The sequence below is a fragment of the Sceloporus occidentalis genome, unplaced genomic scaffold, assembly GCF_023333645.1.
Source record: "Sceloporus occidentalis isolate IW3139 unplaced genomic scaffold, rSceOcc1.0.p SCAF_6, whole genome shotgun sequence".
NCBI lineage: Eukaryota > Metazoa > Chordata > Lepidosauria > Squamata > Phrynosomatidae > Sceloporus > Sceloporus occidentalis.
Window position 1 is genome coordinate 23,401,641 of NW_028316986.1, and position 13,723 is coordinate 23,415,363.

Here is a 13,723-nt window from a genome sequence, read left to right on the forward strand (position 1 = left end):
TTGTGTGCCTTCAAGCCCTTTCTGACTTATGGTGACCTTATAATGTTTTTTTTTTTTTTTGGCAAGATTTGTTCAAAGGGTTTTTTAACCTTCCTCTGGGGCTGAGACTATGTGATTTGCTCAAGCTCATGCAGTGGGTTTCTGTGGTCTAGCACGGATTCAAACCCTAGTCTCCAGAGTCTTAGTGCAACACTTAAACAACTACACTATAATATATTAACTCAGTTAATGGGAACATGATCCTGCTCTGAATTTAACTGAGGTTTGATTTAGGGTAGAATCAGATGTCCATAAACCCATGGTGGTTGTGGTTGTATGCCTCCAAGTAATTTTTTTACATATGGTGCCCCCAAGGCAAACCTATCACAGAGTTTTCTTGGCAAGTTTCTTCAGAAGGGGTTTGCCATTGCCACCCTTTGAGGCTGTCCAAGGTCACCCAGAAGGTTTTTCTGTGTGAGCAGGGGTTTGAATCCTGGTCTCCATCATTGTAATCCAAAACTTAAACCACTACACTAGACTGGCTCTCAAGGCTCTAGTGTGGGTTGCTTTCAGCCCGCCCGCAACCAACTGCTCAACTGATCATATCTAATCATAAGCAAAGAATTAAAATGCTCCTGCCTGCTTGGAAATAATGTTTGATGGGAATTTATGACAGATCTTAATGTGGGCAGCCATGCCAAAGAAAAGCTTTATAGCAGCTGCTGTATGTTCAATACCTTTAGAAAGCCAAACGAAAATCAGGATTTATGGGAGTTAAAATGGTTGAGTTAAAATGGGAAACACATCCTCTACTGCTAAAAGACAGAGCCTGCTAATATGCTCCCATTTTTGTGGACAATCATACACCCTCAAACCCATAAGCTTCACTTAATTCAGTCTGAAGGTTTGGCACTATACCAAAAAAAAAAAAGGGGGGGGGGGGCGAATAGAAGGAACATAGATTGATAGATATTATTTCAATAGAGGGAATTGATATGATCAAAGATGGGTCTTATACACCAGGGGAAAAATAGGATCCCTTTTTCCTGTGAAGGGATGTTAATTGTTATTTACATTGCAAAGCAGATAGATATCTTATAAATAGCAGCTTTTATCCCATACCAGTCTCAAATGATGATTTGTCAGATGACAGATGAGAGGGAGAGGATGCTTTTGCTGAACAAATAAATGCACTCAGGGCAACATGCTGCTAACTAGTGATTCAAGCCATGCTTTAAAAAATGATTGCTGAATTCCATATAAAGACTTGGTTACAAGGCAGGGAGAGTTTGTTCCTATGCCAGAACTCACATTCATCCTGGAAAGAAGTGACTAGTGAGGTGCCACAGGGTTCTGTCCTGGGCCCAGTGCTATTCAATGTTTTTATCAACAACCTGGACAAAAGAATAGAGGGCACGGTGATCAAATTTGTAGATGAGACCAAATTAGGAGGAGTAGCTAATACCCCAGAGGAGAGGATCAAAATTCAAAATGATGTGAATAGATTAGAAAGCTGGGCCAAAACTAACAAAATGAACTTCAACAGGGAGAAATGTAAGGTACTGCACTTAGGGCAAAAAAATGAAATGCATAGATATAAGATGGGGGACACCTGGCTTAACAAGACAACGTGTGAAAGGGATTTAGGAGTCCAAGTAGACCACAAGTTGAACATGAGTCAGCAATGGGATGCAGCAGCTAAAAAGGCCAATGAGGTTCTGGACTGCATCAAAAGAAGTATAGTGTCTAGATCAAGGGAAGTAATAGTCCCATTCTATTCTGCTTTGGTCAGGCCTCATCTTGAATATTGTGTCCAGTTCTGGGCACCATAATTCAAAAAGGATGTTGACAAGCTGGAGTGTGTCCAGAGGAGGGTCACCAAAAGGGTGAAGTGTCTAGAAACCATGTCTTATGAAGAGTCACTTAGGGAGCTGGGTATGTTCAGCCAGAAGAAGAGATAGTTAAGATATTTGAATATTTGTAAAGGTGTCACACGGAGGATGGAACAAACTTGTTTCCTGCTGCTCCAAAGAATAGGACACATAGCAATGGATTCAAACTACAGGAAAAGAGGTACCACTTCAACATTAGGAGGAACATTCTGATAGTAAGAGCTGTTTGACTGTGCAACATCCTCCCTCAGAGCATGATGGAGTCTTCTCCTTTGGAGATTTTTAAACTTTTGAGGTTTTAAATTCTCTTAAATGTTTTCCAAATCATGTCTTCTTCTTGTAACTTTCTAAAAACCATACTTAATGGCCTCATTACAAAATGGGGGCATACCTGCTCTGGATGCCCCCTAATTTAAATCTTCCCTGATGTGCTTCTTCTTAACACCTGTATTTTTCTATCCTACAGGCATCTGTTCAGAGGAAGCCATGTTCTGCTGATCCTTCCTCACAGCAATTCTGGACTACTATGTCAAGGTGACCAGATGTCATAACCACAAAGGACAAGGCACTGCAAAATGTAGGATGTTCAAGACCAGTGATGGACATTACAAAGCAAAAGCTAAAAACCCATGCTTCTTCAGTCATGCTCAAAATGAAGGATGCTCTGGAATTCCTCCTGGACGGAAGGCTGAAATGTAGGACATGTCCTGGGAAAGTAAGATGTCTGGTCACCTTGTACTGTGTGCACATCTCAGTTGCAAGAGCAGAAATGCAGATGTTGACCAATAAAAAGGGCAAAAGTCCAATAGTGACAGTATGGTGTGTGTGTGTGTGTGGGGGGGGGGGGACTGGTGATATACTCAAGACTTTATCACATGGGGAAAATTGGGGGTTTAAACAGTCAATTATCCTGTGAAAAACATAATATTGCATTTAAGATTTTCAGACACATCACTTATAAAGAGGCTATAAACAGCAACAAATCATTTTGGGGATTTACCCGTGCCTCTTTAATAGTGACATTGTGTGAAAATCTTAAATGCAATATCATGTTTTGCACAGGATAATTGGCTGTTTAAACCCTGATTTTGCCACACACATCCTTGTGTGATAAAGTCCTTAGCCAAAGATAATTTGTTTCCTATGGGAAAGCAAATTCCATGTGACAGAGATGATGTTGTTGTTTTGTGCCTTTAGGTCCTTTCAGACTTATGGTGATCCTAAAGGACTGCTGATTAAACCTTACTTCCACAGTACTGAAAGGATATTTTCTGCTTTATCCAAGGCACAGTTTAGATAAATTACCTTTTTGGACTACAACTCCCTGACTCCTTCAGCTAGTTTTGGCATTCTCTGTGCTAGTTCTGGGCTTCTTGAGAGTTGTAATCCACAAAAAAGTAACTTCACCAAGCTCTTGTGGACTAAATTAGGGGCACAGGGCAGGCCCCTTCATGCACACTACACTACACAACAACATCTTGTTGTTGTGAACCATTTCAACACCTGTCACCTGAGGCACCCACCTCCCTGTACTTGTAGTTGTACAATAACATCCAAAATCCACCAAACAGGGATATCATTAGTTTTCTGTGGGGGTTTTTGGGCTGTATGACTGTGTTCTAGAGGAATTTATTCCTGATGTTTCCCCTCCATCTTCGGCTGCCATAGAATCATAGAATCGTAGAGTTGGAAGAGACCACAGGGGCTATCCAGACCAACCCGCTGCCATGCAGGAACTTTCAATCAAAGCATCCCTGACAGATGGCCATCCAGCTTCTGTTTAAAGACCTCCAAAGAAGGAGACTCCACCACTCTCTGAGGAAGGAGTGTGTTCCACTGTCAAATGGCAATCACTGTCAGGAAGTTCCTCCTAATGTTGAGGTGGAATCTCTTCCTGTAGCTTGCATCCATTGTTCTGTGTCCTGTTCTCTGGAGCAGCAGAAAACAATCTTGCTCCTTAACATGACATCCCTTCACTGGCTTCCTCATCAAGCAAAAGGTGTTAAAAATCATACAGGAGAAAGAATAAAAAGTGACCATGTTAGTCATAGGCCTGCATTTTGTCAGGCTGCTGTGGTTGTTGTTCTCAGTACAAATGCTATGAAGGGGTATTAATGAAGGCATGCTCTCCTTTTTCTGGCTATGTGGATACTGCAAGATTCTTGAAGCCTGGGAAATAAGCTTTAAAATCCATTATCAAGACAAAAAAAAAAAAAAGGTTTGTACTTTGTTATGTGGCCAACACAGCCACCCTTGGTTATGTTTTCTTGATGTTGTGTGCCGTTTATGACTTATGGTGATCCTAAGGCACTGTTGGCATGTTTGCTCAATGAGGGTTTGCCTTTGCCATTGCCATCCTCTGAGGCTGAGAGAATGTGACTTGCCTAAGGTCACCCAGTGGGTTTCCATGGGTGAGCAGTGATTCCAATTACCCCACCTCAAAGAAAGTCTAAGTGCTGCTGAGGGAGCTATTCCTGAAGCCAGTGGGGGGCAAGTGGTGGCCAGACTAGTTTATGTGGCTCCCACCACAACCTTTGTAAATAAAGTCATTTTAAAAAAAAGTATCTCTGACTTTAGTTTTTTGTGGGTTTTTCAGGCTATGTGGCTGTGTTCTGGAATAATGTATTCCTGATGTTTCGCCAGCATCTGTGGCTGGCATCTTCAGAGAATGGTGGCATAGAGGTGTGTGGGGTATACAGTTGTTCCTCCGTTTGCATGGAGGACTTCACATCTGCAACCCTCACAAGAAGTAAACGGGGGGGATTAAAATGGGGCATATGCCCCTATTCAAGCCTATGGGGCTTAAATATGTATGAGTTTCGGAGGGCTGACTGTATAAGCAAGGAGGATTTGTTTCTATTTAATTAGTGACCTATTGTCTGCTGGAAAGCTCCCTGACCCTAGTTTGACACCACTTTAACTGCCGTGGCTCAATGCTATGGAATTCTGGGAATTGTGGTTTGTTGTGGCAACAGAGCTCTGCTTAACACCACTTTAATTACCATGGCTCAATTCTTGAACTGTAGTTTTGTGAGACATTTAGCCTTCTCTGTCAGAGCGCTCTAATGACACAACAAATTACAGTTCCCAGGATTCCATAGCACTGAGCCATGGCAGTTAAAGTGATTCCAAACCAGATTGTTTCTGCAGTGTGGATGCAGCCTCTGTGGTACTTTGATTTCTACTTGTCCCAGTTCTGGGAAAAGAGTTGGATACAAATTGATATGATATGATGACACCAAATTAGGAGGAGTAGCTAATACCCCAGAGGACAGGATCACAATTCAAAATGATCTGAATAGATTAGAAAGCTGGGCCAAAGCTAACAAAATGAAATTCAACACGGAGAAATGTATAGTAGTACAGTGGTACCCCGGGATACGAATGCGTCGCCTTACGAAATTCCCGGGTTACGAAAAAAAATTATTTAAAAAAACTGTTCCGCGTTACGAAAGTTTTTTCGGGTTACGAAAAAACTTTTGGTGCTTTTCGGCGCTATTTCGCACCAAAAAGTGGCTTTCGCTATTAGCGCCTATGGCAATTCGGCTTGCGAAAGTCTTCCGGGTTACGAAAAGGGCAGCGGAACGAATTAATTTCGTAACCCGGGGGACCACTGTATTGCACTTAGAAACTGAAATGCATAGATATAGGATGGGGGATACCTGGCTTGACAAGGCTACATGTGAAAGGGATCTAGGAGTCATCACAAATTGAACATGAGTCAACAGTGTGATGCGCAGCTAAAAAGGCCAATGTGATCGTAGGTTGCATCAATCGAAGTATAGTGCCTAGATCAAGGGAAGTAATAGCACCACTCTATTGCCTTGGCCAGGCCTCATCTGGGATACTGTGTCCAGTTCCAATTCAAAAAGGAGGTTGAGAAACTGGAGCGTGTCCAGAGGAGGGCAATCAAAATGGCGAAGGGCCTAGAAACCATGCCTTTATGAGGAGAGACTTAGGGAGCTGGGTGTGTTTAGCCTGAAGAAGAGACAGTTTAACACTATTGTTATCCTGTTTACTTTTGTGTGCTACATTTTATTATGTAAAGATTAACATGTATTAACCTGTATTATGCCTAATTATTGTTGTAGAATGTATGCCACAGGCAGGTTTACTTTATTCTATTTTTTAACAGTGCTGTGTAAATTTACAGCGCTTTATAAATAAAGGTTAATAATAATAAAGAGGCGATATAATAGCCCTGTTTAAATATCTGAGGGGATGTCATACTGAGGAGGGAGCAAGCTTGTTTTCTGCTGCTCCAGAGAACAGGAAACAGAGAAATAGGTTCAAGATTATAGGAAAAGATATTCCACTTAAGCATTAGGAGGAACCTCCTGACAGAAAGAGGGGTTTGACAGTGGAACACATTCCCTCAGAGAGTGGAGGAGCCTCCTTCTTCTCTGGAGGTATTTAAACAGAGGCTGGATGGCTATGTATAGCAGTGCTTTGACTGTGAGTTCCTGCATGGAGAGACATGGACTAAATAGCCCTTGGTTTGTTCCATGCTTCTATCTATGACACACTTGTGACGTAAGCAGAGAGGCGGGGAGAGCAGAGCCGTTGGTGCCGTCCAAACGCCACCTTAGCTCCATGTAGCCCCGCCCATGTTTTTTAAAAAGCCTGCTCTCTGTTTGCGCATGCGCGGGTGAGTCAGTTACATCTCCCTCCGCCCCTTTGTGACTGCCTCGCGCTCAGCCCCGTTGCCAGGAAACGGGAAGAAGTGGCAGCAGCGCGGCCCGGGAGGCCAGTCAGATCGCAGAGGCCTCCTAAAGGGAAGGACGGGGCGCTGGCTGCGAGCGATGAACGTCGACCGCCCGGCACCAGAGACAGGTAGAACCCGTGTCTATATATATAGAGAGAGAGGCCTCCCTTCCATGCCTCTCACTGCCTTCCCTAAGCTCCGCCTCTTCCGGTTGGAGACCAACCGTGCCCCCTTTAAGAGGTTTTGGACTTCAGCTCCCAGAAGCCTCAGCCATGTTGCCCAAAGCATGGGTTTCTGGGAGCTGAAGTCCAAAGTCCCTCAAAGGGCACACCGTTTGGGGACCACTGCTCTGTAAAGATCCAGAGACATGGGTCCAAAGCACCAGCAGAAATAGTCTACTTGGAGACCTCTTTAGCTGCCCTGGCTGGCTGCTGTGGAACTCTGGGAATTGTAGTTATGTGGAGACATTGGTCCAGAACACACTGGAGAAAATAACCCACTTTGAGACCGCTTTAACTGCCCTGGCTCGGTGCTAGGGAATCCTGGGAACTGTAGTTTTATTGTGACTCCACAGCTTTCTGACAGAGAAGGCTAAATGTATTACAGTGCTACATTCCCAGAATCCCTAGCACTGAGCCAGGGCAGCTAAAGTGGTGCCAATATTTCTCCAGTGTATTTTGGACCAGAGAGGCTTCTCTGCCCGAGAGCAGGGTGACCAGACGCCCTCCTTTTCCAGGACGCGTCCTACATTTCAACCTTCTGCCCAGGAGGAAATCCAAAGGGTCCTCTGTTCTGAGGATGGCTACGGAGCATGAATTTACGCTTATGGGAGTGTTGTTAGCTTTTATTTGGGCAAGTCCCACATTTTTCTTGAATGCCCTACACTTTGGGTGCCTTGTCCTCCCCTGTCTTTAGGACATCTGGTCATCCTGGGCAGAGAGCTCTGCTGCCACAACAAACTACAGTTCCCAGAATTCCATAACATTGAGCCAGGGCAGTCAAAAAGGTGTCAAACCGGGTTATTTCTGCAGTGCGGAAGCAGCCCAAAACACGGCTGTGTTAGACTGGAAAATCAGTCTGCAAGGGGATCTTGCAGCATCTTTGAGACTAACTGAAAGAGAGAACATGTTCAGGGGCTGTGCCAGCCATATTTATTCCTGCGTTCCTCCAAGGCACTTGTGGAGACCCTAAGGCAACCCTATCATACGGTTTTCTTGGCAAGTTTCTTCATTGCCATTGCCACCCTCTGAGGCTGAGAGAGTGTGACTTGCCGAAGATCACCCAGTGGGTTTTTGTGTCCATGCAGGCAATCAACCCTAGGTCTCCAGAGTCATAGTCCAACACTCAAATCACAACACCACACTGATGCTCTGTTGGCCATACAGCAAAGTACAGTAACATCCAAAATCCACAAAACAGTGATACCTTTCATTGGCCAACCAAAATACACACAATATATGATGCAAGCTTTCAAAGCTCCACTGGCTTCTTCATCAGGCAAAGGTGTTAATCATACAGTAGAATTTTTAAATAAAATTTAAAATTATAAATTTAAAATGTATAGAAAGATTACTACTTCTGAAATCCCAGATGTCTCCATCCTTTATGAGGCCACAGCCCCTTTTAAAGATAAAAGTTGGCCATAAACAAATATAGGAACACCCTGAACTTAATTACTGCAATACAGCTAGCAATTAGGTATCCTTATATTAGAACAACAAATACTTTTATAGCAAATTATCATACTGCAGCAAAAAAAGGATACACTCGTCCCTCCACATTCGCTGGGCTTAGGGGGCACAGGACCCCTGTGGATGTGGAAAAATCGCAAATAACAAAACCCCTATCTTTTTTACCTGGGAGAACATCTCTCTAGAAATCTCTAGGTCCTCCTGTGCAACTCTTTGGTCAACAACTTCCAGACATTGACCATAGAATTGCACTGGAGGAGCTACAAATGCCTAGTGGAGTATTCTCTCTAGGAATCTCTAGGTACTTCAGTGCGACTTTTAGTTAAAGTTGACCATAGAGTTGCCCTGGAGGACCTAGATTTCCCTAGAGAGAACATATTGATAAAACCCGTGAATAATCAAATCCACAAATGTCAAAGTCACAAATGTGGAGGGGCAAGTGTATTTTCTAACCATGTATTTTTATGTCTACAGTCTAGTATAGACTGTGCTGTGATGGCTCACAGAGCAATGCTGGTCTATGGGCCACAGCTTTGAGTAACACTACTTTGCTCTGAACTGGGATGTAAGGTGTCCCTCCCCATATCTCTGTTGCACCTCACACTCAGATAAAAGAGGATGCCTTGCTGCTGTCCTCCATGTCCCTTCTCTATAAAATACCCCATACCTTTGTTTTATGAGTCAGAATCAACCTAACACTGAACCACGGAGATCTCTAGAACAGAAGTAACCTCTTCCAGAAACAATAAGTGAACAGCAGAGAAGTAGGAATTGTCTTTCTGGGTTAGTCAAACTTCTGTGTGACTGGACAGATCCATCAAAGAAGCTTCAACCTATCTTCCATTGTCTTCTTTCATAAGTTACACTTATAGTTATAAGAATAGCCATACAATTACAGTATTATCCACAAATCTGTTTCCTAGACTAGAATTATTGTGAAACTGCCCAGTGTTATACACACTTCCAAAGCCATATAAGTGGTAGAAAAAGGCTGTTGAATTTTATGGATGATATCCCTCCATCCCATAGAGCTAAGTTTTTGTTCATAGAACAGATGTCTTTTCAGCTTCCCAGGGTCTCTATAGCAATCACAAGTCTTCTGTGAGAACATGCTGAAGCATTGCATGTTCACATTGCTTCTGTTGAATAATATAGGATGCAATCATTTATGCTTTTTGGCATTTATGGGGAGTCCAGACCTGAACCCCATGGATCCAAAGCTCCCACTATATCTTGTAATTTGACAGTGTAATCCTGAACAAGCTTACCTTTTGAGTATAGTAGGCTTTACTTACAACTAAACATGCATAGGCTTCACCTGTACATTGTGTGAGGGGTTAGGAGTCATTTCTATGCATACTAATATTTTACATGCTTTTTGCCTAATTTTAAGGGACTCATTGGGGACTCTGGAAGAATTAAGCAAGAGCTCAGTTCCCTTATAAATAATTTCTGTTTCATTGGGTCCTATTCAAAGGAAGGTACCCCTTTAATGAGTCATTGCTTAGAGCACAATGGATCCCATATATACACCCACCCAACTCTGTAAAGTACCAAGCAGCAGACAGCAGCTATGTTTAACATGTAATCTGCAGCTGCCTAATTAGTAGTTAGACACCTCCTCATTTCCAACTTTGAACATCATAGAATAAAAGGGATGCACCATTTCGTGCCACTCTTCTGTAATGGAATGAGTCTTCTAGTACTGTGATTCATAGGACAGCCCTAGTATTGTTTTATTGCCTTAAGAGAAAGTACACATTGCCTTAGACCTATCACATACAGTATTTAATGGTTGATGTCATAGTTCCCTCACAGAGTATAAGTACTAAGTTTTGCAAAGTTACTTTGGGGGCAGCTGATTCAGGTCCTGAACTGTGTGCAGCTAGGTATTCAAACCAAGAAATAGAAGTGTACAGCCAGTCACATTTTCTATGAGTTCTTGAACTACAATGAGATGGAGGGCTCATAATAAATTTCTTTTTCAGCTTAAGACTAGTGCCTTGAAGCACCAAAAATACTAAAACATATGAAGCAGCGTGGCAATAAACCTGGGGACCATCCCCAGAAGAAAGGTTCATCCTCTGGTCGGGACGGAAGCACCCCAATAGCACAAGCTTCAGATGATAGTGAGGAGACCAATATCTTAAATCCAAAACTGTTGACTCAGAAGCGACCTCTCCAAGTTTCAAGCAGTATGGGAGACAGCAGTATGGAAAACACTGATGGTGCCAAAAGGCAAAAGCTGTTGCCTAAAATGAATTCCTCTGGCCATGAATCTGGAAATGAGGAGTCGGATGACAGTGATTATGAGCAAGGAGAGAGTGACAATGATGTCAGTGATGAGACAAGCTCTGAGGATGATGACGATGATGACATTTGTAGTGATGCCTCTGAAGGCGACGAAGACTCCAAAGAAAAAAGAGACCAGACCTCTTCAAAGACTGATTTAACGAAAGGTAACCACTGATGCCTGGAAACATTCAATAAATCGTGCATCTTTGTGACACCTATCAGCAGTTCTGAGCTTTTTTTCCCTCTGGTGGCTTCTGCTTCTAATTAATCTTGGCTGTGATTGTGCCAGTAGCCGTTAAGATTCATTATGACCACTATTCAGTTGTGCTTCTGACACAGCTCTGTTTTATTGCTTAACTGTCTGACATAACTGCCTTATATCATCAGTTACATGATGTTTCAGACTGCCTCTGCCAGCATGGAGGGTGTCTTTCTTTCTAATATGCTTTGTTTCTGTATGTTCTATGCACAGATACTAAAGACCTTGGGTCAGTCAGCTGGACAACATATTGCATCCAATATAAATGAGACATCTTGTTAGAATGCAAATATTTATGGCTCTTTCTGTGGTAAAATAGAGTAAGCGGTTTAAAGTTTGGATATTTAAAGGTAATATAAATTAAACACTTGATCCACCTTATTAATGTGATCTTGGCCATCCTTACAAAAAAGGATGGGGCAGATAAGTCTCCCCCATTGCAGATTGTGAGCAAGGCAATGGAGTCTGTGAAAATAGTAGCTTTCCTTAAGCCACAGAATAAGCTAATTGCTGAGGAGAGGTTTGAGCTGGAAATTATCCAATTGACAGATTTGCCTGTCCTACACCAATTCATATTTCAGGCCAAGTTAGTGTTGTGGTGGCCTCAGTGAATCCTTGGTAACAATCTGTAACATGGACTAATCTTTTGGAGGAATCCTGTTGTACATTTTCTAATTGTAGGGAAGTACCGGTAGTTTAAAACAGTTGCCCTCATCTGTTGGATTGTTCGAAGTTACTAGAAATTGCAATTGTTTGTGTTGTTGAAAGACCACAGTACTGAAAGGAAGTAAATTTTTAGAAAAAGATAGGACAATCTTTATTTTGGTCCAACAGTGGATTAAAGAAGCTAATTTAGCTTGATTTTTAAGTCCAAAGTATTATGCCAATGCTGAGATGTTTTATTTTCTGCAATGGTACTAAAATAACCATCTGAAATAATTTGTCACTTTTTCAAGCATAAAATCTGTAGTGTATATGGCTATGCCTCCTCAGAAGTTAATGCAACATGTTGAAGGACCAGGGGAAATGAATAGTAGCATACAAATGTTGGTTGTGAAAAGTGTGTGTGTGTCTGTGTGTATGAGAGAAAGACAGTCAACCTGACTGTTGCAATAAGCAAATGAACCTTATAATAAATCAGCTTAGTTACTACTTAAAAGCCAAGTTTGCCTCTTGGTAATTGTGCAGATTCCCTCTCTTTCTCAGATTTGTTGAAAATTGACTAGCGTCCTAAATATATGCTTCAGCCTTCAGCCAAAACTACAGTTTGGTCTCTCCTACAGAATGAGCTTATTAGGATATTGTGGAGTTGTCAGCAAGAAGCCGCCTAGAGCATTAATAAAGAACAAATGATGCCACTCAAAACATGTTTTTCTATCTCGAAAATATGCTTCCTAAATGCAGTAAGCAATGTGATATGATATTTGTAAATGTATTTGAGTGAGACTTCCTAAGGCAGCCTTTTAAGTTGCCATTGGAAGTCTTGTTTCAATGCACAAAAACAAGATTTGCTCATAAGAATTAGACTGTGATGAAATCTCTCAAAACTACACAGGGATTATGAAATCCAAGCTGTCAGAATCTTGCCTGCTTTCCTTCCAAATGCATGGGACAAGCTGAAGAGCCAAGCGACTTGGATATATTCAGATTATATTTAGTTGTGGTTGTTGTTGTTATTATCATTCCTTTTCACTTTTGTGGGGTCACACAGCAATGATTTTATCAGCTTTGTGAAGGCCAGACATTTATTCAAATAATTTCAAAGATTCGTTTTATGCTGATGTGCATCGAAGAGCTACATATCTGAGATAAAAATCCAGTTATCTGAGAAATCTTAATTTAAAAAATGTTGAGAGTTGGCAGAGCTGAGAGTAATGCTTTTACACGAATTAAAAATGGCTGATGTACCACAAACAAAGCACAATTATAAATAGCAATGTGGCTAATTGGGAAGGTGTCTAATGAGTTCAGTAGGGAGGTGGATTAGGTCTCATTTAGCATAATAAATGAATCTGGAAGAGGGAGCAAAGAGCACTAATGACATTCAAATATGTGAATAGATGGTGGTGAAGACATAATCAGTTGGCATACAAATAATAATAGACAGCTATATGGTGGCGCAAAACATAGTCACATACAATTATTCTTTTGCAGGAAATAAATCATTAAGAACAAATTAATTTTAAATGTAGGTCAGGAAGAAAGATGTACAGGGGGAAGTTTGTGTGAAGGAACCAATGCAAAACTGCTGATATTATTGTCTCTTTCGTGGCCTTTTAGCCTGCTAGATGCATGCAGCCTTCATGGGGAGTGTATTACCAAAATTCCTGTGTAGTCATTCTAATGCAGTAGTTAGTGTGAAGTGAGAAATAATTTATTACCACCAGCGTGCGTGGTAACAAAAAGAAGATGGGCTCTTGTCCTAAGAAGTTTACATTTAAAAATTTTCCATGTCAGGTGATGAATGCGCTGGGGAACAGTGGGAAGATAAAAGAATGGTCAAAAAGGAAGAGTATCCATTTCATGTCCTTAAGAGTAGTTTTAGTAGAAACTAGAAAACAAAACCAAGGTAACATCTGGAGTTTTCTCCATTTGATTTTCTCCTTAGCTCCAGTGAAGAATTAAGAGTTTATGGTGAAGAATTCATAGTCAAGGTGGTTTTTGTGGAGAAATTTGAAGGAAGGAAAAGTAATAAAAGACAGTTCCAGGAGACCTTTGGACAGCTGAGGTCAATGGAAGAGCAAAATAGTGAAATGTCATAAAGTTCCAAAAAGTCATTGAGGTAGAGATAAGAGTGGTCATCATCATCATCAATCATCATCACTGTTTATATCCTTTCTCCCCCTCCACCAAAACTGTCACTCAAGACAGCTTACCAACTAAAACAAGGACAGTATAGTTA

At 41.6% G+C, this 13,723-nt stretch overlaps 2 protein-coding genes across 2 annotated transcripts in view; both read left to right on the forward strand.

Annotated features, from left to right (window-relative positions):
- The window catches only part of LOC149310507 (uncharacterized), a 48,422-nt gene extending 45,768 nt beyond the window's left edge, over nt 1–2,654 (forward strand). Inside the window, exon 10 of the mRNA XM_089529096.1 lies at nt 2,338–2,654. Within this exon, the coding sequence (XP_089385222.1) occupies nt 2,338–2,369 (32 nt within the window). The 3' untranslated portion in view covers nt 2,370–2,654. The remainder of the gene's footprint in view (nt 1–2,337) is intronic.
- Nucleotides 2,655–6,531: 3,877 nt separating this feature from the next.
- The window catches only part of RRP36 (ribosomal RNA processing 36), a 31,577-nt gene continuing 24,385 nt past the window's right edge, over nt 6,532–13,723 (forward strand). Inside the window, exons 1-2 of the mRNA XM_089529100.1 lie at nt 6,532–6,704; nt 10,256–10,726. Coding sequence (XP_089385226.1) covers nt 10,297–10,726 — 430 coding nt within the window. The 5' untranslated portion in view covers nt 6,532–6,704; nt 10,256–10,296. The remainder of the gene's footprint in view (nt 6,705–10,255; nt 10,727–13,723) is intronic.